This window comes from Rhinolophus sinicus, chromosome 17 (assembly GCF_057876585.1).
Source record: "Rhinolophus sinicus isolate RSI-liver-muscle chromosome 17, RSI-T2T, whole genome shotgun sequence".
Taxonomy (NCBI): domain Eukaryota; kingdom Metazoa; phylum Chordata; class Mammalia; order Chiroptera; family Rhinolophidae; genus Rhinolophus; species Rhinolophus sinicus.
Window position 1 is genome coordinate 206,830,038 of NC_142517.1, and position 26,438 is coordinate 206,856,475.

Consider the following 26,438-nt stretch of genomic DNA (forward strand, 5'->3'; position numbering starts at 1 on the left):
ATTTCCCAGCATTCCATGGGCGATCGCGGGAACCACAGATCCCAGAGCGCAACAGAGTCTCGAGGACTACAAATCCCAGCATTCCTGGCATCATAGTCCTCTAACTTCGACTCCAGTGTGCCGCGCAGTGTGCGCAAATTCATAAACCCTCGCTCAGGTTTGGTGGTTTCTGAATCTCGAGAGTTGAAACCAGGCGTGAAGACCCTCTTCACTCTCAAAGAAGATGACAGCCTACAGAGAGGAAACTTCTGTTTACATGGAACTCAGAAATCTCCTGCAAATCATGGTAAGGCTCCAAAACACAAACAAAACTGATTAAACCATGAAAGATAATATAACAAAATGACTCCTTCAAATCATGCTTGTTTGTTGGTCTGGGGCGCCTTTTACGTATTTTGCGGGGGTTTCCTGTTGTGCTGCGTTGGGCAGGGAGAGAAAGCGATTGTATACCCAGAATATCAATACAGAAAGGGACTTGAGAGAATTTGCTAATCCAACCCTTGTTGTTTTACATCTGAGGAAACTGAGGCCCAAAGAGGCGAAGAGATTGTCCACGGGTCACAGTAAGTTGGGGCAGAGTTAGAATTCAGCCCTAAGTCTCCTGACCCGCAATCTGGGCTCTTTGCACACTAAACTGGCGATATTTTTAGCAGCATGGCTATGTGATTATTATTCTCCTTGGTGAAATTTCCCCATCAGGTTGAAACACCCAGAGGTTAGGTAAGCATTTATTTGGTGGTTTCCTGCAAGTGTGATGTTTGTTTATCTTCAGCGTGGGTAGGACTTGATGTTTTGATTCGTTCTTTGTTGCTCAAGGTGACATTAAATGAGATTTCAGGAACTAGGTAAGATTGTAGTGTAAGCTAACGTTTCCTCTATTAGAGATCTCCTATTTCTTTTCTTAGGCTTTCCTTCCTCTTCCTGTCCCCCTTTCACCCATATGGGCATCCACCCAATTTTTCCTTCCATGTAATTCAACAAACAGCTTTTCAGCTTTCCTTATTTGCCAGGCTCTCTGTCAGTAAAAGGTGAAAGACATGGTCACTGCCACCAGGAAGATAACCATCTAGTTAGGGAAATGAGGAGACTCTACTGAAATTCAAGATGGACTGTGATAAATGGCAAAAAGGAAAAGACATCAGAATGTTAGAGACTCTGATGGGGAGATTTATTCCACCTGGCATAACTTGATAGAAGAGGTGTCATTTGATCTTGAAGGATGGGTAGGATTTTTTTTCTCTGTTAAAAATTTTTATCTTTAGATTTTTTTGTTTGTTAATAAGGTATAACATACAGTAAGGGCACGATTTTTGCATATATGTACACCTGTGTCACCACCCCCAAATCAAGATATGAACATTTCCAGCACGCTTTGTGCCCCTTCCTGATTAGCTCTGCATCCTCCTATCTCGATAACCACTCTTCTGACTTCTTTTACCACAGAACAGTTTTGTCTGTTCTTGAATTTCATATAATGTAATCATACAGTATGTACGGTATGAATCTGGCTTTTTTCATTCATCAATATTTTTGTGAGATTTATCCGTGTTGTATATAACAGTAGCTTGTTTTTTTTCCTTTCTTTTAATTGCTTAGTATTCCATTGTATGTGTGTAATACTATTTATCTGTTCTGTTGATGGGCATTTAGGTTATCAGTTATCAGTTTTTGGCTATAATTAACAAGGCTGCAATGAGCATGCTTATGTTTCTTTCTGTGGATTTGTGCACTCATTTCTAGGATTTGTGCACTAATTTCTAGGAGAGAAGTTGCTGGCTTGTATGGTGGTCATACGATCAGCAATAGTAGATATTTCCAGTTTTCCAAGTGTGTTGACCAATTTTCACCCTCACCAGCAGTGTAACAGAGTTCTAATGGACTTTTATCTTTGTCAATACCAGGTGGTGTTTGTCAGTCTTTTAATTTTAGCCATTTTGGCGAAATGTGGCCTCTCATTATGAATAGTTTTTATTTACATTGTCCCTGGTGTTGGGCTCCTTTCCGTATGTGTATTGCCTATTTGGATGTCCTCTTTTGTGAAGTACTTGTTCAAGTCTTTTGTTTACTTTATATTGGGCTGTTTTCTTAATAATTTGTGGTTCTTTATGCATAGTCTAGATATGGAGTTCTTTGTTCGATATATGCCTGCAAATATCTTTTCCAAGTCTGTGGCTTGCCTTTTCACTCTCCTTACTGGTTGGTGTCTTTTGATACACAGAAATTCCTAATTCTAGTGCAACAGTTCAGTGTTTTCTTTTATGATTAGTACTTTTTGCATAGAGTTCAATAAATATAGGGTTCGTAGGATTTTGACAGGGAAATACGAGGGAAGAGATTTGCAAAAAAGACAGAGCAAGCTTGAGGCCCTGCTATGAGTTGGGGACGGTGTAAGTTGTGTTGGGCATGGGAAGGCCTGGAGTTTGGGCTGTAAAAAAGAATGAGACAAGACAAAGCTGGGAGGGTAGGCGGGAGGCATATGCGAAGGGCTTCAGCTGCAGCCTTGGAGGCTGGACATTGTTCTGGAGGAAGTGGAGGCACTGCTGGAATATTTATGAACTCAAACAGAACTTAGTTGTCTTCCTTCCACCACCAAATTTGCCCCTCCTCTTCCGCAGCTCTGTTCACTTACCACCTCCAGACAGCTCTGCCCTCCCCAGCCAGAATCCTGGGTTATATTCTCCTTCCCTTTCTCTGCTTTCAACTGGTCACCATGTTTGATAGCTTCTATGGTATAAATGTCTCCAACAACTTCCCTTCTTTTACACTACCTTTGTTCAAGATCTCACAATCTTTTATCTGGAATATATCAAGTCATGTTTCCCTTGACTTGAAGTTTCAAATCCCTTGAAGTTTCCCTGCTCCAGTTTTCTCCACATCCAATCCATTCCTATAGCAGCTAGTATGATCATTCTAAAATGGCAATTATTCATGCCTCTTCATATAGCTTAAAACCCTAAATGGCTCCCCAGAGTCCTTAAGATAAAATAAAAACTCCTTTACATGGCTTAGATCCATTGGGATTTGCTTGCTCATTCTTCCAGGCTCAACTCAAGCCCCATCCCCAGAAGCCTGTCTTAAATCACCTCTGCCTAGGGCACAGTCCAGAGTACTAGGTGCCTGTGGCAACTGTCTGTCATAGCCACACAGGCCCGTCTCTCCCAGGGGCTTGTGAGCACTCTTAGGTAGGAACTTTGCAGTATTTAGGTATTTACTGGGTATAGTGCCAGCCCTGAGGTTTCTAAGAACCCGAATGACCTGACTCCAGGTCTATATCCCTCATTTCTCACCCCTGAACACTGGTTCCCGCCTTTCTGGTTTTCTTTTCTGCATCAGTATATGCTGCATAGTGCAAGCCTCTGACTATGGTCACTACCCCCAGTCTTTCCCCCTTTGCCTGAAAGATGCCTGTTTTTTCTTCCGCAGCATACTCTGCTTCCAAAATGTTGTCTCTCATAGCACGTAATACATTGAAGTTTTTTCAGGGCAAGAACCTTGTCTTATCTTCATATAACCTTCTAGAACATAATAGATGCTAATGAAATTTTTGAATAAATGAATGGGTTGGTGTTTGGCTCCTTTGCATCTGTCCTGTCTGATTTCTGCACTCTAAAGCACAAAAGGCTTTAAGACCTTTTGTGGTGTATACTGTACTTTAAAGGAACCAGCTTAAGTGTTCAGTTAAGTAGCATTCCTTAGCCATCTTCCAGGGGAGTTGGTAAGTCCCAAAAGCAGTCACGAATGTCATTTTGGTCACAGAGGCATTGTTGACTTAACCAATCGCTTTCTATTTTAAAACATTTTTTTTTCTGAATAGAGGTCAAGAACATGGTCTTTGGCTTCAGTTAGCCTGGATTCCAAATTGGACTTTGCCACTTTTGGATTTTTAGGCTTGGTTAATTCACCCGAAAAAATGGGAATAATATTACAGGCCATAGAGTTATTATGAGAATTGAACGACACAGCGCACAGCACCTGGCACATGGAAAAACGCTCAATAAATAGTAGTTATTAGGCATCACATTGTCTTCATACCCCAGGATAGCCACAGTGCCACAGGAAGCTCCCGGGGGTAAAGCACCACAGGGGTGGAGTTCACGTCCAGGATGGTGATGGGCCCAGCACCACCTTAGCTGCATTCCTTTTCTTAGGCCTCTGCCCACCCTATTCTTGTGCTACAGTCCGTCGCAGATCCTTTCCCCCTGGCCCGGCCCCCGACTGGAGACTGCGAACGCAATGGGGGGAACCTAGTGTGGGCGGAACTCTCGTGCAGCGGCCGGAGGCTTCCAGGGGAGAGGCAAAGGCGACGGGTCCGCGGAGGTAGAAAAGCGTCGGACGCCGGACCGATCATGGACGCTTGACAACCTGCGGGCAGGCGCCGGGAGGCCGAGACAGCGACCAAGAACATAGAGGGGCGGCGAGAAGAGGTAGGGATCAGCGACAAGGCGGTACCTGGCGCGCCGGGCTCGTCGGGTTTGTCGGGCTTCGCCTCCGCCTCCGGGAAAGCCCGCGGCCACGCCGCCCCCGCCCCGGGGAGTGCGCCCCGCAGTCACTCACTCAGCACCGGCGGCCCTGCCTGGAGCACACCGCCCTGAAATCCACCCCAGCCTGAGAATCTCAGCTCCTGCACCGCGGCTGCTCTGGCTTCCCCACCACCAAAGGCTGCCTCTTTGCCCCTCTGCTTTCCATCAAAATAGCGCCCCTCCGCGATGGGAATCCATCTCCCCTGTGTCTCTACCCTCCTCCTCGGGCCCTCCCACTCCAGAAGAAAGCTGTTATCAGCGCCTCCTTACCTCTTTGCCCCCACGGGCTTTGCTCCGTAGACCAAGATTTGTTTGAGGGATCAAAGTTTCTGTCCATTTCTCTAATCCCTCTCCATTCAATAGCTTCCATTCAATAGCTTCACACTTGTCTGCTTGGAAGGGAGGTTTTCATTCCTTCTCCCGGAACCATCACCACTCCCCCACTTCCCTACTTAGCAACCTTTACTCCCTAGTACTTTTTCTGTTTCCAACAAGACCTTCTTAGGTAACCCTAAGTGAGGCAACATTCTTGTTTCTCTAATACTGTGAAAGCTGCGGTATACCTGCCTCCACAGGAAAACTCTGTGTATTTTGCACCAAACTATACTTTGAATTATCTGCTTCAGCTTACCATACCTCTTCTCTTTCATTTTGTCATACTGCCACAATACCTATCACTCTTGGAGGAGTAACCTTTTCTTGTACAGGACTCCTGGACAGTAGGTATGCAGTGTGTATGCTCGAATCCACTCAGCATGCGATTAGTTTATACAGTTCAGGGACTCTCGTCCCTAATGTCTTCAGGGCAGCAAAACAATATCTTTGTTGTTTTCTCATGTCTTTTTATTGTTTTCTTGAGGTCTCATACAAATTCTGAATTCATGTTTGGTAAAATGTCACGTACCAATAGGAGGTCAAATAGAGGGATTTTCTTATCTATACCTGGCTGCAGTTGGGAATCTAATGACACACTTGAAGCTGTAACTGATTGCTTTTGCTTGTATTTGCCGCCTCTGTGTATGGGCAGGATTCTCTGTTTCTTAACTAGAGCCTAGAAAACAGCTAATGAGAAACTCCTGTGTGTTTCTCTAGGTCCTGGTTAGATTTAAGGGCTTAGAATGTGCTGTTTTGGGAGAGGGCCAGATGGGGATGAAGTGGCTTTTACTAAGTGTTTTTCAAACCTCAGAATAAGGACAAAATCTTTAGTTCAGGTGAATCGTATTCATTTCACAAAGTGGTTGTAGCATCTGGAATCAAACTTTTTTTTTTTTTAATACTATAAAATTATTCTGAGGTCAGATCCAGCGTTAAATAAGCGTAGATTTTGCAAAGGAGAATGATGGAAACACTTTTCTTTTGCACAGATCTCAAGGCCAGAGAATGGCAGGTGAACAGAAACCCTCAAGTAACCTCCTGGAACAGTTTATTTTACTAGCCAAAGGTACTAGTGGCTCAGCCCTCACTGCTCTCATAAGCCAAGTCTTGGAGGCTCCTGGAGTGTATGTCTTTGGAGAATTGCTGGAGCTGGCCAATGTGCAGGAGGTAAGAGCAGTTTCTAAACAATTTCTCTGTCTTCTTTGTTCTCAGCCTTCCTTTGAAGGAAGGTTTCCCAAGAATTTCAGTGCTGAACCGTTGTGGACTTGTGAGGTGCCCTGTTGAGGGAGGGGTGGGAATTGGCAGGACTGGGGAAGAAAGCAAGGACTCCTTCTAGTCAATATTTTTATCTGAACTTGGGGTAAAATTAGATTAGTGGCTAATAATTTGAAAGATGGGGCAAAAACCCCAATTGAACCTAATAAGTCAGGGAAGTAGAGTATAAACATGGACTTACACTTACACAGGATGTTTAACAGAACCTTTGTTGTGCCTTCAAAATGAGATGATCCAGTGAAGAATGACCAGGTGGAATAATGAGATATAAAGGAACCTCTAGTTTTCAACCTCTGCTTCTTGCTTGGGATACTTTAATACAGTCTTCCCTTGTTATCCATGGGGGATTGACCCCCGTCTGATGCTCAGTATTTGCATGTGATCGATATTTGTGTATGGCTATGGCAGGATGTGCCTCTCTCACTTCATTCACGTGGATTCAGCATCGTGCTTGGTGTGTGGCTAATTCAAATTTTGCTTATTGGAACTTTCTGGGATTTTTTTTCCCTCCATATATTTTTGATCTATCATTGGTTGAATCCGCAGATGCGAAACCTGCAGATATGGAGGGCCAACTATTGATTGATTGGTTCTTTTATATTTATTGATTGAGAGAGATAAATAGAAAAGTCTGGCGACCTCTTTATTACCCTGGGGTTGTGTTCAGGAGGTCTTGGTGAGGTGGGTTGTCTTCCTGTTCAGCATCACAGCTTCTTTCTAGTTGCCCAGGAGGTGCTGACTCTGCAGGTGGCTGCCATCTCAGGTCTGGGCGGTACTTGTTCTCGTGAATCATGTGCACGATGCTGCTGTGGGGGGCTTGGGCGTTCTTGTTGCTGGTGGTCCACACAGAGGAGGGGGTGGGCTTTTGTTGGCCAGTTCTTCACTTCATTAGGACACCTTTGCTGTTGGCTGCTGGCTCCAGCTTTGTGGTGAATCAACCCATTGTAGGAGGGGTCACAGGCCTTCAGATTACTGGGCTTGCTGCTGTCCATCTGCATATTCCTCTTGATCAGGAGATGAATGGTTCCCCATAATCATCCGTTGCAGACGTGTGGACATGGCGTCCTCTCCGCTCCCTGCAGCAGCCAGAGGTGGAAAGAGCCACTTGTAGTTTTAATTGTGGATTTTTATTTAATGTCAGTGTTGCTTGCTAGATTGTATACTCTTTTGTGCTCACTATTGTTTCCTTAGAGCTTAATACATGTAGCCTGACACACAGTAGGCTTTCAGTCAAAATTTAATTTACCAGAAATGGAAAAGGAATCCTGTGAGGAAAATTTAAGAGAACTGGGTTCTTTTTTCTTTTTGTTTACAGACTCTATTTTTTAGAGCAGTTTTAGATTCACAGCAAAAGTGAGGGAAAGGTACAGAGATTTCCCATATACGCCCTGCTCTCACCCATTACTAATATCCCCCACCAGAGTGGAATCTACATTGACACTTCATTATCACCCAAAGTCCATGGTTTACATTAGGATTCAGTCTTGGTGTAGTACTTTCTGTGAGTTTGGACAAATGTGTAATGACATATACCCACCGTCACAGTATCATGCAGAGTAGTTTCACTGCCCTAAAAATCCTCGGTGTTCTGCCTGTTCATCACCTGCCCCAACCCCTGGCACCATTGATCTTTTTACTATCTTCATAGTTTTGACTTTTCCATTATGTTATATAGTTGGAATCATACAATATGTAGCTTTTTTTAGATTGACTTTTTTACTTAGTAATATGCATTTAAATTTCTTATGTCTTTTCATGGCGTGATAGCTAGTCATTTTTCAATAGAAGAGATGACCAAGGGGTAATATGTTCCTTCAGGTTTAGGAAAAGCCTGAATGAATATGCCAACTAGTTTTGTAATTATGAAAGATGCTAAAAGGAGATAGATGAAAATTAAAGGCAGAAAGACCTTATTGATTTGGGCCAGTGGCAAAAGTTTTGGAGTATCTGCTCTAGAGAAAATAGTCTGTTACAGCTAGTTTTGTAATGAAAAGTGGAGGCTACATTGTATGGTGTCTTTCACCTCTGATTCAGGACCTCAGGAGGTTCTTGATAAACCTGAGAAGGTAGGCTTGGATGTTAGGGTGCCAGAGTTCTCATTGGGGTGCTTAGCAAATCACTTTCTCTCTCCACAGTTTTGTTTTTTCCATGTGTAAGTTGGGAATACGCTAGTTGCTTTTCAGTGGTCTGAAATTATGGATGTAGTTCCTGGAATGTTTTTTAAAAAGATGGTTAAAATTGAGTAGTATTACCGCTGGTGTCCACAGAATAACTTGGGTATTCCTGTTTAGACTTGACTGAGTTTGGTAAATTGGAAGAGTAACAGGTACATATTTGTGGGTAAAAGAAACACTCAGTTAAGGTAACTGACAACAGAGCAGAGCAGTTCCAGGCAGAACAGTATCTCATTTTTCTTCTGCAGATGGCTCTTTGCTGCCAGCATCAGTGACGAATAAGAAAAATTTTAAGGAAGTTTTTATTTGGGGTAGCCTGATACCTTGGTTTCCTGTCCCAACCTGGCTCTTCTGTCACATCTTCCACTCTGATGGTCTCTCCCAGCGCTCAGTCCATATACAGTCCTGAAACTCGGAACCAAGCTACGCTTTGTTCAGTTAGGGTTGATAGTGAGTGGCTCGTGCTGTACCTGCCAAGCTGGTGTGTAGACCGGCTGTTCCAGTGTTCGTTTTAATGGCAAGGGAATCCTCAGAAAACGTGAACTGCTTCTAGTACTTCTGCTTTGTGTGTATGAGGCAGAAGCAGTTACTTGGGCAGGCTGTGTGGAGTGTAAAACATGTGTTCCGGAGACAGAAAAAGTAAGTTGGGGGCTTTAATTTTCCCTCCAAACAATGAAAGTGTTGGAAGAGACCAACTAATAAACAGTCCAGAACTATGTGTGGCGCTTGATCATCTGCCCCATGGTTGGACCCTGCAGTGCCTGGCAGACAGCTTGGCCTGTGAACTGTTTCTTTTCCTCCTCAGCTTGCAGAAGGAGCTAACGCGGCTTATTTGCAGTTGCTGAACCTGTTTGCCTATGGAACATACCCGGATTACATAGGTGAGTTGGTTAAGATCTTGCAAGGACTTTTCCTCGTTATGTCCCTCTGTGTGGATGTGCTGCCTCCACGAGGGTCCCTGGGGTTGGGAGATAAGGCCTGGGGTGGGACCTTCTCCATCTGGCTGTGTCCCGTTTTACTGTGCTCTGTAGGTGCTTCACATGAGGACTTGCCCTCCCACCTTTTATGTCCCGGTGGGTAAAACGGGGCTATGTTTATGCTCATCTGTAAGTACAGCCCTTGTTACTCTTGAAGTCTGGTGTTTGTGGAACACTTGACGTTGTGACATGTCGGAACCCCCCTTGTAAAGTGTTTAAGCATTTTCAATATTAGCAAAATAATACCACTACTGTATGGAAGAAAATTTGGAAACTAGGGGGAAAAAGTCACTCGTGTTAAACGGCTGTTAGCGTTATGGTGCTGGACTTTTCCTCCTCGGCGTGGGTGTTCTGTTATGTAGGTGCAGTTACATGATGGGTATAATTTAAAATCTTTTTTCACTTATTTCATAGGCACTTACCCATGTTTTAAGTCTGTGTGATCATTCCCCCCCCCCCCCCACATACCTAATTACAGTTTATTACAGCAAAAGAATACAGATTAAAGTCAGTAAAGATAAAAGGTGCATAGGACAGAGTCCCGGAGAAACCAAGTGCAAGCTTCCAGCTATCTTCTCCCAGTGGAAGCACGTAGCGGTGCTCATTTCCCCAGAAGCAATGTGACAACATGTACAAAGCATTGCCAACCAGGGAAGCTCACCTGAGCCTTCGTGTCCAGACTGGAGATCAGTCACATAGACACGGGGCACCTGACCTTAGCTACTCATTTTTTGTGTGATCATTTTTAATATTCCATAACCTAATGCTCCATAACCTCCTTAGCCCATTCTCTGTTGTAGGTCATGTGAGTCATTTTAAACTAGAATCATGAGTATCAGGAAGGAGGGGAATGCATGTCCTAATGCTAACTTGCCTTCCACCCAAGCCATTTTTGTCTGCTTCCCTGGTGTACTTTAGCGGCACAACAAGGGCTGGTACGTAGTTTATTCTAGTGGTGTGACTCAGGGCTGTCCCTATTACTGTATCCCCGACCTTCCCCTCTGAATCACTGTCTTCCTGGTCACGTCTACTTACTCTTTGCTGCTGTCAGACTGGACAATTTGCCAGTTTTTTCTGACCTTCGCTTTGTTCCAATGAGTGCGTCCTCTGTTTCCCTGCTCACTAAAGAGACAGCATTGCACAGACTCTGGAACCAAACTGCCTACATTCTAGTCTAGCTCCACTTCTACCCGTTGTGTCCTTTGGCAAATTAAGTAATCTTCTGTTTCCTTATCTGTAATGAGCCAGGTCCATTGGCTAGATGTTCCAGAATTTAGAGTTTGGGGGACTTTAAAAGGGTAATACGATGCACATATCTTTTTATTAACACCCGGGAGGGATGTGGGCAGCACCTGCAGTCAAACACATTCATAATTTTGCATCAAAACAAATGAATGTTTGCAACAAGTAGGATCAAAAGCCCGCCTCAATTCAGGTCAGGATTGCCACCAGAGGAGCTTTAGCACCAGGCTCAAGGGATAAAAATCAGGATGACAGATAAGGAATTGAAAGCATTCAGAATCTATCTCGTGGGACTGTTGTGAGGACTGACTGGATGTGTATATGTGCGTGTGGACCTGTGTGTGTCTACGTTAAGCAAAGCTGGCCATGTGTGCTACCTGCGGCTGGCTGCTGCCATTGCTGCTGCTACCATCATTGCTAGGTCTAAAATTCTGCCCATCCTTCAAGGCTCGTCTCAAACAACATAACTCTTTTGTTCCTGTACCTTCCCAATGTGATTGGCTCACAGGCTCTCTTTCTCCCCGTTTCCCCTTGCCTCCCTTCCTCACTCTCTCTCCCTCTCTCTCTTCCCCTCTCCCTTTCTCTCTCCCTCCCCCTCATCCTTTTGCTCTCTTCTGGTAGTTTGTACTTTCTGCTGGTAATTCTGTCTCTCACTTGTAGCTGTTGAGACATCTGATTGTAAGACTGAGGACAAGTCCAGGGCCACTGAGTTGCGTATAACTCCTGGCGGTTGGTGGCCCTGGAGCTGTGTAATGCAGTAGCCCTGACGAGGCCCGTCTTATTTCTGCACCTGAATCATTTAGGACAGTGCCTTGCACATAACAGATGCTCAGTGATGGCGTGTTGAACTTGATTGAATGTTGCAAAGGGCACAAATAGCATTCCATTAAGATAATTGTCATATCAGTCTGTGCATTCATGCCTGGCTTTGCAGGAGATTAAGTTCCTTCTGTGTAGAGACTGAGTCTTCTTGGGAAGCACATGTCTTCCAAAGAAGACAGGAGGTGCTCGTGGAATGTTTGCCTAATGAATAAAGGCAATCATGAGAGTATTTCAGCAGTAGATTTAGTGTGGGGAATTGGTGTACTCATTCCATAAAGAAATCCTAATTTGATCTTGTGTCTTGATTTTTGTGGTGGGTGGGACTGAGCAGCCAACAAGGAGAGCCTGCCAGAACTGAGCACAGCTCAGCAGAACAAGCTGAAACACCTCACCATCGTGAGCTTGGCGTCGAGAATGAAGGTACAGTCCCGAACCCTTTCCTGTCTCCTCCTCACCTCAAGGCAGGTCTCTCGTTGGCATCATGGCGGGAATTCCCAGCTACACACCCGTAGAGTCACATCATAAACGCACAAAATTTGCTTGGCAAAGGACAAAAGAGGAAAAAGGTAATTAACATAGTGTTGACAATTACACACCATCCCATTTAGGAAAAGTATGCCCAGGAGTGATTGTGAATCAGTGGGTCTCAGTTCTGGCATGCCATGGTGCCTCACATGGCAGGAGCATTTTGCCATTCTAAAAGGAGACTGCTCCATTCAAATACACATTTTTCAAACAGTGGGACATCTCAAGGCAAAGCTAACCACTTCACCTGTTGTTCAGTGTGCAGTGAACTGTGCTAATGCTGGAGGAAAAACTTGCTATGTTGGACTTACTGAGAAGTAGACTTTTAATACGCTGCTTTCCTCTGGGGATTATCAAGGTTTTTATACTCATCAGAATTTTTGCCTTATATGCTAGCTTTAGACCCTGACCTGCTGTAAGATGCCACTCGACTGTATCTCTGACTTCTCTGCCCCACTCAACTAAGAGGGAGCCTTGCAACCAGCAGCTCCTAGTCATTAACAAAGAAGTCCAGATTTGGTTCATTTACAGTTGATTTTAGCTCTCTGCCTAATCCCAGCCCATGTGTCTAAGTTTTTATGGGGCTGTGTCTTTGAGAGTTCGCTATTTGCATTTCCCTTCTGTGATTGAGCTTGAGAGATGTGTATTTCTTCCTGCATCATTTCAGTTGCTGAAGTCTAATCACACATTTCAGCGTGGCATTTCAGGTGGGAGGCCTGTTTCATTAGGAAATGAGGACTGACCTTTTTTTTTGGTTCTGATCAGGGACTTCTCAAGTGTAGCAGAGTAGGAGTAACTTTTTTCCTTATTTCTGCAACCTGTCATTTTAAGCCCACCTACCACCCCTGGTTTTCAGACCTTTAGTCGTAGAATACCCCTCTAGGTGTGTTTGCTGTTACTCTCTTCTCTGTATGCATTTCTTCCTGTCTGTTGCTGCATTTGATTGCTGTGTTAATTTCCAAACAAATAGTGATGTGTCAGAGGATTTGCAGAAAATGGGTTGTTTAGGCAGCCAATTGTCTGGGAGTCATGCACGATGTTGGTATAGCCCAATAAGGGTTTGTTGTTGCGAACTGACATAGGTTGCAAGAGTCCGAGGCAACAACTGTAAACTTCAAGATGACCTCTGAGCTGGCCGTACTAACTGGACACATGTAGGTGTATGTGTCAGCCCACAAGTTTTTTTGCTTGTGCTCTGCTGGGCAAGCAGCCAGTTCTACTCGCCAGTGTCTGAGATTGTTTGGAATTTTGTGATGACTTTGCATTTTATGCAAAGTCTGCAAGCTTCCAGAAGGCAGCAGAGTAGCATATAGAGTCTTCTTAGGGTCTCTAAGAGTTTGCTTTAGAGCAGGAAAGCTGAAGACTGGGCAAAGTCCAGGAGGTAGAGAATCTCAGAGAAAGCATTCCTAGATGCTGTGGGTCTTGTTTGAATCCCACAGGTCTCACAGCTCTTGTTGCCATAGATACTAATAATTATCACTAGACTGCGTTCCCCAGAGTCATGAGGCAGCTGTTGTCTACGTGGGTAATACCTGCATTTCTTTAATATTTGCCAATGGTTTTTGTAAACATCACGTGGCCTATCTGCAGTGTATCCCCTACTCCGTGCTGCTGAGAGACCTGGAGATGCGGAATCTCCGGGAACTGGAAGACCTCATCATCGAAGCTGTCTACACTGACATCATCCAGGGCAAGCTGGACCAGCGAAACCAGCTGCTGGAAGTGGATTTCTGCATTGGCCGGGACATCCGGAAGAAGGACATCAACAATATTGTCAAGACCTTGCACGAATGGTGAGGCTGAGAGAGGCGGGTCTCTTCCCTTTAGGGAGGGGGAGAGCTAGCCTCTGGATGGGGAAGTGTGGTCTCAGGTATTAGCTGGGGCTGCCTGGGAGCTGGGGCCCTGGGACAGTAAGCCACAGAGTGGCGGGCTGCATTTGTGACATAGCCGTGTGGCAACGGAAACCATTTCAGGCTTCCTAGTGCCATGGATATAAACTAGTTCCTGTCCTAGAGCAGCTGGGGGGCTTTTAATAGCGAGCTGTAGAATGCCCAGAGTTGGCAGGTGGAGCTTCTGAAGCCTAGCTGTGTGACACTGATCGCGTGCCTTGCAAACTCAGCTTCAGAGTTTGACCAAGCTCAGGAAGGTGGTGTTGGTAAGATTCTTTGGGTAAGAGAACCCTGGCCAGTCAGCGTCAGTAACATACTGGGCCGGTGTTCGCAAAACAGGGTGAGGGATAGTGAAGATAAGGAGTGGGTTATGCTAAGTTGGAACGCAGACTCACACACAGAATATTTGGTAACTATACTCTGGTGTATAAAAAGTGGGACATTTGCCTGTGCTCTTATTTTACTAGAATTTGATGTTTGCCAGAGCTGTTGAAGGTTCAGCAAAGGTTTGTTACAAAGTTATATAAATGATTTGGGGCTTGTAAAGCCAGATGGGCTTAGTGAGAGAAGAGGTGTTAGCTGAGTTTTGAAGGGGGCCAGGATTAGAGTGTGATTGGAGGTGAGAGTGTTCCCGGGCAGACTCATGGTGTGTTGCAGGTCAGGAAGCAGAGCAGGCAGCTTTGTGTAGAAGGGGAGGGCAGTTATTTCCTTACCCCCCAGAGGAGTATGTCCAGAGATCCTGCTCTGACCCCCTGGGGTCTAATATCCCTCTAATATCCCTCCCTCCCCGCCCCCCCCCACACCCACAGTTTCTCTCACTTCAGCTGCTATTGTACCCCAGCCCTCACCCCAAATTCTAGCCCAGGTGTGGCCCCAAACACCTTCCCTTTACAACCTCTGATACAAGCAGAGGTTGGGAGCTTTCAAAAGATTGTAGAACTGTTAAATCAGAATAAATGGGAAACAAATGTAGAAAACACCCCTAATATGAAAATGGTCTGGCATACCATTAGGATGTCTTTCTGATCCTACCAAAGTTGGCTCTTAGGCCATTTTTGAGATGGCCCGACAGTTTTCACGTCCAAGTCTGGCTTCCTGTTTTTAGCCCCGACATGTTTCCACCCAGGGGTGCCATCTTATCCCCCATCTAGGATGTTTACTAGAACAGATTCTTAAACCTTGTGTTTAGGCCTTAGATTTGGAACAAAATTGGGATATAGCGTGGTATACAAACACCGGGAAATGTTCACGCTATTGAATCTTAAGAGGAGGGTATGTGTGTATTCATTGTACTATTCTTTCCACCTTCTTTAGGTTTAAACATTTTCAAAATAAAAAGTGAGGAAAATAAAATGAGGGGAGGGAGTGATAATTAGGAAGTAACTTAAACTCCCGAGAAAGGGGGCAATCTCCAAACTAGGACGCTTTTAGAAAGGAATTTAAAAAAAAAAAAAAAAAAAAGAAAGGAATTTTCTCTCTTGAGAACAGTGGTTAATCAGTGCCACCTATAAAGTCTCCTAGTTCCTTTAGTTTCAAATTGTGTGAAACTTTCCCGTGGGATACAACAATTGGAGATGAAAGCTGTATTCTGAGAAACCACCCCTCTTCCTCCCTGTTTGTCTCCACATGCCCTGTGTTACCTGTTCAGAAATGGCCGTCTTTTGGAGGCAGTGAAGGGGCGAAAGCCCTGGCAGAGGGGGCGGTATATGAAGACCCCGTAGGGGGTGGGGAGGGAGACTCGGGGGCTGGAGGAGAGCCCCCAGGCCTTTCTGCAGCTCAGGGTTGGTTGTGTCCTTCGTAGGTGTGATGGCTGTGAGGCAGTCCTGCTCGGCATTGAGCAGCAAGTTCTGAGAGCCAACCAGTACAAGGAGGACCACAGCCGGACGCAGCAGCAGGTGGAGGCAGAGGTAAGGAAGGGGGCTTTGCTCCCTGCTCCTGCTGGCCATTTCTTCCTTTGTCTCGTGAGTCTTGGTGTAGATGAAACAAGCCGTCACTAACACAGAGGCACTGGGCCAGGTGCCGGGGTCGAGGTGTATGTCATAGGTCCCTGCTCTTGGTGCCCCTGTCTCCTCTCTGATTCCTGGGGGCCAGAGGGCGAGAGACTTCGAAAGCAGAGAATGTTGTGATTCCTCATTCGACATGCACGTTGCAGCTGAAGAGCAAAAGGAACGAGTTTGGGGGTGTCCCTTAAAGATGGACAGGTGGATGGGGGTTACCAGGCACGGTGGAGGGAGGGCGCAGTTGAGATGGGGCTTCAAGGCCCGGGTACCGCTGTGCTTCCTACACTGTGTGGTAGGTACAGCGCTCATTCTGTTCTTCTCTAAACTGTACATATATTTATAACCTTTAAAAAGAAGAAAGGGAAACACTTTGGTGGATGAAATGCAAGTGAAGATAAAAGTGATTGTGGTTTTAGTGACATCTGGTTGTTCAGGACACTTGCAGCCTCTTGGAGGGACAGGCTCCAGCCTTTGAGTTAATAGGCATTTGTTTGGGTGCCTGTAGCCCGGACACCTGTGGCGTGACCTCAGAATCTGTCTGGAGCCCTCAAGATCAAAATGTTATCATCGGAAGTCCTTTTCTAGTGTGACAGGGCTTGAAGTGTTGATGGTATTTAATGTTTTGTAAATCAGGTGTCCAGGAGTGTGGCAGAATGAGGTGTTAGAAATAAGTAGATGTGCCTTTCAAGGGGGGATTTGTGAAATTGGAAGATTCCCGCTACTCCTTGTACTCCTTGCAAATAAAAGCTGTGTTTTTTTGTCTTTGTAAGACCAGCTCCTTGTCCCATGTTTACCCATAGGAGTTGCTCAGATGTTGAGCTGAATATTTCTGGCACAATTTAAAGTGGGTCAGTGGACTGCTGAACTCTGCTTTTCATGCACCAGAGCGAATTTATTTGGGATACACACACACTCCCCTCTGTGCATATATGCTTACTCTGTGGATGCCCAGTCCATCATTAATTTTTAACCCAACTTCTAGCTAAAGAAGTATGAACCACATTTAATTTATCAGCCAAAGACAAATACAAGTAGGAAAATAAGCCTGCTGCTTCTCTACTAAGCTGTTTAACCCCGTTCTGGAATATTGTGGCCTCTTCTCTGACCTGGGATTGGTGTCTGAATAAAGTAAGGAGGGCTGATTACTCCATCCTCTCCATTGATTCTTCCCTGTAAATCAAACCCTGGGAGCAAATGAGGCTTGGAGGTGAAACGCGCGCATCTGATGTGGAGTAGCCTGTGTGACACAAACTGTCTTTACCCGGGTCGGTCGTCTGGGAGGAGCCTGATCACTGCTGGCTGCCCCATCGCGCCCGGACTGGTGCCAGGTGTGTGGTAGGGGTGGGGTGGGCTGGGATTGTGGAGGTTAGCAAAGACGAATGACACTAGTATAGTTTCGAATGGTTCGAGTTTATTTCCGTGATGAATGGCATCTGACGAAAGAAGGTGGGTGTGAGCAGAGGTATTTTAGACACTTGCCTAATGTTGAGGCACGACCAATACTTAGACAACAGTGTGCACTTTGTAATTATTTTTTAAAAAGACAGTCAGCACCTGTGGATTTGTCGTCAGTGGCCCTCTGTGGGAAAACACGGCTGTGGATACCCCAGCTGGCAGAGCCTGAGGCTGCCACCAGGGGGCAGTAAGGGTTTGATTAAGTTTGAGAAAGAAATGCAAGGAAAAGGCTTAAGGTCGCCACCACCACGGATGAAAACAATCTAGCGACTTAATAATCTTCTAGAATATGTGGAACAGACCAGTGTGAAGAGAGGGAGCGTGGTGAAAGCGTGGAGCCTTGGCACTTTTTCTGTTCAGTAAATGTATGAGCAGGCTGCCAGGTGTAGGGTCACCCCCAGCAAAGGCTCACTGAATATTTGTTGACTTGAAAAGAAATCTCCAAAGAACAAAAGTATAATTCTATCATATTCTGCTTGTATTTATGCTTCTGTTACCCTTGACATAAACATTTTTAGCCGTTTTCTCAACTGAGTTGATCTTTTCTTTATTTGTCCTTAAATTAGACTGCTTGTTCTCAAAGAGAAAAACTTGATGCCTCCCCCTCCAAATCTTATAACAGCAGGTTTCTTTTGGTGAGTCGTAGCTTCAGGAGCCTTCTGTCTTAATGAAGTCAGCTCCATCACATATTACCTAAGAATATTCTCTCCTCTTAGCCTTTCACAGAAATAATATATGAATTAGTTATAATTCCAGCAAACCGGGTGGATGGATGGCTCAGTTGGTCAGAGCATGAGCTCTGAACAACAGGTTTGCTGGTTCGATTCCCACATGGGCCAGTGAGCTGCGCCCTCCACAACTAGATTGAAGTCAATGAGCTGCCGCTGAGCTTCTGTAGGGGCGGCTGGATGGTTCAGTTAGTTAGAGCACGAGCTCTCAACAACAAGGTTGCCGGTTCAATTCCCACATGGGATGGTGGGCTGTGCCCCCTGCAACTAAAGATTGGAAACAGTGACTGGACTTGGAGCTGAGCTGCGCCCTCCACAACTAGATTGAAGGACAAATACTTGGAGCTGATGGGCCCTGGAGAAACTATTGTTCCCCAATATTCCCCAATAAGATAAAATAAAGTAAAAGAAAGTAATTCCAGCAAATCTGGGGGAGACAGAACAATAACGTTTACTACCTGTTTCATTATCTCTGAGCAAGCACTCTGGAGGAGTGCAAGCACAAAGCACCTCGTTTATATTTGATTTTGGAGCATATTTTTCTTTATATTTGAGTGTGCCTGTGTCTGATGTTCTATGGGTGTTAATATATAGCTATCACTACATTCACAAAGTAGGCTTTGTTCCAGGCATGCAGGTAAGAAAGCTAATTGGACAAAGTCAGCTCTGTTTCCTGTGAGGTAGAAACCCCCCAGGAGTTAAGTCAGAGTGCACCCAAAGTGTGCCTCCTGGAGAGGCATTCTCTCTCTCTCTGTCTGCCAGCTCTCCTTTTCTTTCTACCACTTTTCCAACTGCGGCCTCTACTTGCTGTTGTCCACCTTTGTTTTACCCTGCAACTCAGAGTTTTCCTATCTGGGGAGCTCTTCTCACTCCTTCTGCCTGAAAAAGGTCTCTGAGAGCGAGGCTGCAGGTTTGTCAGCAGGTGCACCTGAAAACTCCTGAGGCCCATGTGTTGACAAACTCCAGGTCATCTAGGGTAATGGAATGGGGTGGCCAGCCAGCCAGGCCACTCAGGAAGAAATTTGGAAGGGACTGGGACATTTAGGCCAAAGAGGACAAGTCTGTGTGTGTGTGGGGGGGTGTAATTGTCATCATTTGACGGATGGCTCTCTGAAAGAGGAATTAGACTTCAAGAGGTTGTTGTACGAGGCCGACGCATGTTTACACCTACCCAGCTCTTGCAAGTCGGCTGTTGCGAGGCTAGGAAGGAAGAGCTGCCTTGGCAAGTGGGGTGTATGTGCCACAGTGGGGTGTATGTGCCACGAGTCTGCGTCTCAGGCTGGCAGGTCAGGAACTGGCCTCTCAGCTTAGCCACCAAAACTCTGACTCCAAAGCTAGCCCAAGTCACCTGAGGTCACTATCAAAAGAGAAATGTCAGGTAATTTCTGCTAGGCTTGTAATGACATAGTCTATAGAAACACAGGTGCAAAGGATCAAAAATAGAATCATTATTTGGGGATTGATTAAATACTTTTTTCTTATTCACGTAGGGATTATGAGACTATTTGTCAGTAAATCTTAGATACTGTCGAATGAACTCAAAAAGAGTCTGGAGGCTTTGGCTAGAAATAAATGATAAAGATTTATTCAAGGACCTTAGGGTTTGCAAACCAGAAACGCAACTCGGCAATACCCAGAGTGTTTCCAGGAAGAAAAGCTGAGGGTTCTTACAGTAAAAAGTATGTTCTTTTTTTTAAATTTATTTATTGGGGAAAAAGTACATTCTTGAGAAGAATGGGTCCTGCATTCTTAGCTTCCGTATTGGTCCAAGATGGTAATCCTGTCGATGACCAGTCGTCTGGACAATGGATATCAGATGGTCTGGATACGTGACCATTCTTCCTCAGTCTTTCAGGGGGTAGTCAGAGGGTTATCTGGAGGTCTGATGTCTATCCAGACATTGGAGCAGGACTGGAAAGTTCAAAAGGTCAAGTTCCCAGGCTAATTAAAATAAGAATAGAATCATTTCCTCAGGCCTCAACTTCCTAAAATTTAGCAGGTTGACTGTAGTGATCCCATTTTATGTCTTCACTCTGTTCCTCAGTATATTAAATGAAATAATTGATATAGAAAACTTTATAGTATAAGCTGATTGTTTAGCAAAAATTATAAAGGACTAGAGGAAATAAGGTCAAATGGTGTTTATCAACCAAGATGAATGATATTCAAGAAATTATACTTTTGTGTTTATTTTTAATAAGCTGTTTTTTGCTAAATGGAAAAGGTAATCATTTGCTTGGGAAGATACCATTTTTGGAAATACAGGCCTTGTATTGAAAACATGTTAGTTTTCTAATGTTTTATTTAGATAAAATTTTGTCAGCTTTTGGGGAAACCTTAAATTGAATTATCTCAGACAGTGCATCACAGGTACTGAAAATAGGGCATGAATCTTGTTTTTTTTCATTGTCTTAATGTATATTTTTAAGTTGTAGTATCTTTTAATACATTGGAAATCAAAGGTAACTGACATGCAAAGAAATAAACTTGTCAAGCTGTGACCTCTTATTAAGATTTTAATTAATTTTCCTCAGAATACTTAGAAAGCATGTCAAATTGGAGAACTCTTGGAATGTTTTTATAAACATGTGTTTTATAAAGCAGTGATAACTGAGAAATCACATTTCTTAATCTCTCCTCCCAGGCCATCAAAATACACCTTGAAATAAAAACAAATGTCTGTTTTATAAGAGAAAGAGTGGCAAGCCATCCACTTGCTCCAAATTTTTCACTTACTTTGTCACCAAGTAACTACTGAACAAGAGCTACCAAGGCAGCAGTGAGCCCCTACGGGGATGCCTAGGGCACCGAGGTGGCACTTCTTGGTCTGGCAGGACACTGGATAAACCCTGACTTGATGTAGGCTGCCCCCTTGTATTCAGTCCACAATCCCCTGTGCTCCTTTCAGAAAAGTTACAGTGTTGGTTGAGGCGACAGCAGTTTGGAACATGGATGTTCCGACTCTCAAAACAACAAAAAACCAGAGTGAAAAATGACCTACAATCGAGTCAAGGCTCGTCCTGCAGATGATGTCTCCTCCAGGAACTTAATTTCTGTCTCACTCTCACAGTGCTGTCTCTTACTCACGCTCCTGAGACTGGCTGTTGAGAACTTCGGACCCTGACAACTCCCTTCTCACTCTGTAGAAAACCAAGCCTTCTTCCCAGAGAACATGGACGCTCCTTTACTTTCTCACCAACACACATACACTACCTTGCCTGGACCAGCCTCCTCTTCATTCTAATGATTAAAATAAAACTGCAGCTGCCATGGAAGGCAGTGTGGAGGTTCCTCAGAAAATTAAGAATATAATTACCATATGATCCAACAATCCCTCTCCTGGGTACCTACCAAAAAAATCTGAAAGTATATATCTGTAAAGATATATGTACTCCGATGTTCATTGCAGCTTTATTTATGGTGGCCAAGACACGGAAACAACCAAAGTGTCCTTGATAGATGATTGGATAAAGAAGCTGTGGTATATATGGAATACTATTCTGCCATAAGAAAAGATGAAATAGTGCCATTTACGACAACGTGGATGGATCTTGAGATTATTATGCTGAGCAAAATAAGTCAGACAGAAAAAGTCGGGAACCATATAATTGCAAGCAACAAAGGAACAAGCCAAACAAAGAAAGAAACAAAAGCTCATAGACACAGACAATAGTTTAGTGGTTACCAGAGGGTAAGCGGTGAGGGAGGTCGTAGATAAGGGTAAACGGGATCAAATATATGGTGATGGAAGGAGAAATGACTTAAAAAAAAAAGAGCTAATGCTTCCTCTTTTGCTTTTCTCTTCTCTCAGCCAGCTAAAAGGGCAAAGGCATCAGAGAGCCATTAGAGCTGGTTGTGGACGGTGTATATAAACAGGCACGAAGTTGGTACAGTCCCTTTTCTGAACGCAACATAGCAACAGTTATTAAACTGTAAAATGTGCAACCCCTTTGATCTGGAAAGCTCACTTCCAGGAATATGTTCTTCACAGATGTTCACAAAAGTACGCCAAGGTGGTTGTGGGAGCTCTGTAATGAGGAAAACAAACTGGGAGCTAATTTAAAGATTGTAGAACATTCGTACCTGAATAATACACAGGTGTTACAGAGCGTATGTGTTCTGACTGGGAAAATTTTCAGGAGTTGCTTAAATACAGAGGGTGCCAAAAAAATGTATACACATTTTAAGAAAGGAAAAAACTGTATTAAAATCAAAATACAATGAATGACGCTAGCATTCATTTGATTAACGCCATCTTTTGAGTGAACATCAAACTACACGTTGCTACCGTAATTCAATTCAACTTCGAAAAGTAATACATAGATAACATCTTTTAGAATGTATACATGTTTTGGGCACCCCCAGTATATTTGAGCTACTCTGTTAAGTGCAGAAAGGTATTCTGAAAACAGGAGTGTGGTCGCATTTTACCAGGTTTTACTGCATTTTTATCGTTTGTCACTTAGTTGGCTGAAGTTCATTGTCTACTTGTTTATTCAAGAAGGGCTTCTGGAGCTGTATTCCCAGAGTGCTTGTGAAAATATTTGGTTTCATATGTGAACAACAGTAGTTAGCTGAGCATGGAGTCCTTGGTTACCTTTCTTTTCCTAAGGCCATTTTAAGCACTGCTTTCTTTCACTTCTCTGCCAAATGAAGCTGCTTGGCTTTTCCCCTCTTTTCAACCAAGCAAGCGTTAGTTCCACTTTTTTTTTGCTTGACTCATTTCCACGTAGCTACTCCGTGAATAGCCCCTGCTTCTTTCTTCTCATCTGGGTTTCTGAAAATAATTTCTGATTTTCTCACAGAGGGTTCTGGCTTCTTCCCTGGGTGGCCCCCATTCTGATGAGAATGAGTGCCGTGGGTTTCGAGTGCGTACAGGCTGGGCACACCAATTCTATGTCTCCCTTCAGGTTACCAACATCAAGAAGACACTCAAAGCCACCGCATCTTCCTCGGCTCAGGAGATGGAGCAGCAGTTGGCTGAACGGGAGTGCCCCCCTCACGCCGAGCAGAGGCAGCCCACCAAGAAGATGTCCAAAGTGAAAGGTCTGGTCTCCAGCCGCCACTAGGGCCGGCGGGGGCAGCTGGCACTCACCAGGCCTGGGTCAGGTGGGGAGGGGACACCAAGGGCCCGTTCACTCCCCTCTCTACCTTCAGTGAGTTCCAGACCTGCCCATCCCCTCACCAGCACCGCCCCACCCTCTTGGTACTGTTCCAGAAGAACCGTTAACTCCCTGCCCTTGCCCACTCCCTCCTGTCCCCAGTTCCCTTCAGACTCAGGGGCTCCACTGATGCCATCCCAACAGGGTCAGACACTGCCCAGCTTCCCTCCGGGAGGTTCTTGTCTCTGTTGAAGGGCTTGTCGCCCTCCTAGTTCTTTTGCTCCATGTCATTTTGTCAGGCTGCTTATTGCCGGAGTCAGCTTTAACTGGCCCACAGGGATGACTGCCAAGGAGGCTCCCCTGAGTGATTCGGGGCGCTCCTCGTCCAGCCCGTGTACCACAGTACCCACAATGGTGCAGGCAGTCTCTAGCCAAGCAGCAGAATGCTGTGTTTTCCCTCTTCTGCCTTGTCCCTTGTCGGCAGCTCTGATCAGGCCACAGAGGGATGTGATGCTGGGCTATGTTTACTAAACCTGCGGGTTTTCAGCCTCTTAAGCCCAGCTCCAATCTCTCAGTAGTTAGGAGCCCTGGGCTGGCTAACGTCTGGGATCAGCACCAATGGAGGTGCTGTGGGCCTGCCCGTGGCAGAACCTTCTTCCAGCTTGGTGTTCTCCGCTGCCTCCGGCTGCTCAGACTGGTTTTCGGTGTGAAGGCTCCAGCTGCCCCCTGGGGCCGTCTGCCAACACTTGCTCTCCCACGATCTTTAATTCCTCCCGGCTGCATCTGTGGTGGGGATGGTGGTGCTGCGGCCCCTCTCTCTGGGGAAGGACCTGTTGCTGCCTCGGTCTGTTTCTCTCCCTCCCTCCCCGCACTGATGACCCAGAGCCCTCTGATGATGGCATTCTCCTGGCAAGAGAAAAGGACTTGACTAGCCTTTCTGAACTTGAACAGTTTCAGGTTATATTTTAATTTTTTTTTTGTACAGGTTCTGATTCTAATACATTTCAACATGCTTTTTTTCCCCCTTGTGTCAATATTTGTTATAGACTAATCGCCAGGGATTTTTCACCTGGTTGGAAGGTGGCGTGTGTGTATGTGTGCGTGTTTAGTTTTGTTTTTTTAAGGGGAGGTGGAGGTCTGGACAGATTAAAGTTCATTGAGGGAAAAAGCACATTTTAGAAGAAAAAATAAAAGTGTAGATTTAATTTATGTAACTGTGGAGTGCAGGGTCACCTGGCTGGTGGAGCTGGGGGGGCTGGGGTGAGGGCGGTTCAGGGAGTGGGATGCTGTTTCGGTGCCCTTGTGACAGTGGATTTCTCTCTTCCCATCGTGTCCGGCAACTACCTACCATTGGTCAAATGTCGGCAGGTTTCTCGTTTTCCCTTTAAGCTGGTACATGTACCCATAGAACATGCCCAACTAGAGAGTTTTAATTTCCAAAGTGTATTTCATGAAACCCCTTGGCAGATGCTCTGTGGAAAAGGGGTTCTGTTGTTAAATAAATCGGGCTCATCCTGCATCCCATATCCTCATTGGAAATTCATTATCATGGTCTCTGAGCAGGTCTGGGTGAGGCATCCTGTCTTCACACTGATGTCACCACCAGATCCTTTCTGCTGATATCTAGTGGAACACGTTTTGGGGAAATTTTTGGAAATACTTCTCAAAAATACCTCCGAGCCTTATAGGTTTTCCAACTACAGTCATTCATGGCTTAATGATGGGATATGTTCTGAGAAATGTGTCATTAGGCGGTTTTGTTGGGCATCGTGCAAACATCGTAGAACGTTCCACAAACCTAGATGGTCCCGCCCGCGACACACCCAGGCTGTGTGGTACAGCCTACTGCTCCTGGGCTACAGACCTATGCAGCGTGTAACGACTGAACACTGTAGGCATTTGTAACACAGTGGTCAGTATTTGTGTACCTAAACATAAACACAGAAAAGGTACAGTAAAAATAAGGTATAAAAGATAAACGGACACACCTGTACAGGGCACTCGGCGTGAATGGAGCTCGTAGGACTAGGCGTTGCTCCGGGTGAGAAAATGAGTGTGTGGGGGTGTGGCTATGACAGCATGGGACATACTGTACGTGACTGTCCACTGTCCACACTGTCCACTCAGGCTACACTAAACTGACGGAGAATATTTCTCTTCAATAATAAATTAACCTTAGCTTTAACTTTTTTCTTTAAACTTTTAATTTTTTTTAACTTTTTGACTCTTGTAATAACACTTAACTCAAAACACAAATATAGTACAACTGTACTAAAATATTTTCTTTCTTTATATCCTTATTCTACAGTATAAGCTTTTCTCTATTTTTAAAGTGTTTGATTTTGCTTTTTACAGTTTTTGGTAAGAACTAAGATACAAACACACACATAGCCCAGGCCCACACGAGTCAGGCCCATCAATATCACTGTCCTCTGCCTCCACAGCTCCTCCCACTGGAAGGTCTTGGGGCAATGACATGCGTGTCACCTCCTGTAGCAACACTGCCTTCTTCTGGAACACCTCCTGAAAGGCCTGCCTGAGGCTCTTCTTGAGGACGTGTCACCCTTTCCAGAGAGCACTAAGATGTGGTCACTAGTGACAGGAGTTTTTCAGCTCCATTATAACCTTATGAAACCACCGCCCTGTAAGCTGTCAGTTGCTGACCGAGATGTGGTTATGGGGCGCAGGACTGTCTTCTTCTCGACCCCAAGCAGGCACACTTGCTCGGAGTGAGTAGTCTTCCATCCTTACCTTGCCCACTGGTTAGTAGAGTAGGGCCTGTGGCTTGACTGGTATGAAACGTGTGATTGTTTTTTGTTGCCCCACGGCCCTAAGGAGCTGTAGGTTCATCTCCACACTTGTGCTGCTTCCTTAAAAAGGGTAATGACAATAACACATTTGTAAAGTGCTCTACAATGTGTCTTCATGAACAATAAGTCATTGAATCCCTTCACCCAGACCATCTCCTGAGGTTGGTAAGAGTAATCCTCACTTTACATCTGAGAAAATGGGACTCAGAGGTTCACAGTACCACCACGGTAAGTGGCAAAATGATTCCTGGATCTCCTGACTCGTACGTCCTGCCACCTTCTCTGTGTTACATTCTAATTTAGAGTCTGTTCCCCAAACTTGGCACCCCTCTTGCCTGTTTGGTCTTCAGAGCTTATCTTGCTTTTAGCTGATACCTAACACACCACAGTCGCTGCTTCCCAAACCCACCCAGCCACTTTATAAGGAGGCCGAGAGTATGAGGGTGGGGCTCTAGGAACTGGGAGTGGAGCCGAATGTTCTTTGCTCTGCTGGGTGGGACTCGGGTAGGGGGCCTGTCCTCCGGGCTCTGCAGTGTCCCATCTG

The 26,438-nt window shown here is 45.0% G+C and overlaps 1 protein-coding gene across 4 annotated transcripts; it reads left to right on the forward strand.

Annotated features, from left to right (window-relative positions):
• COPS7B (COP9 signalosome subunit 7B) lies at positions 1-24,105 on the forward strand. 4 transcript variants are annotated; one of them, XM_019739812.3, is made up of 8 exons: positions 20-286; positions 4,149-4,424; positions 5,885-6,062; positions 9,150-9,225; positions 11,717-11,805; positions 13,501-13,703; positions 15,601-15,706; positions 22,893-24,105. In XM_019739812.3, the coding sequence occupies exons 3-8, from the start codon at positions 5,901-5,903 to the stop codon at positions 23,049-23,051; spliced, it is 795 nt and encodes a 264-aa protein (XP_019595371.1). In that variant the 5' UTR covers positions 20-286; positions 4,149-4,424; positions 5,885-5,900; the 3' UTR covers positions 23,052-24,105. The 4 variants fall into 4 exon arrangements, with proteins under 4 accessions (XP_074171068.2, XP_019595372.1, XP_019595371.1 ...); XM_019739810.3 differs by having other exon boundaries at positions 4,179-4,424; XM_019739813.3 differs by lacking the exon at positions 4,149-4,424 and having other exon boundaries at positions 14-286.
• The last annotated feature ends 2,333 nt before the right edge of the window (positions 24,106-26,438 follow it).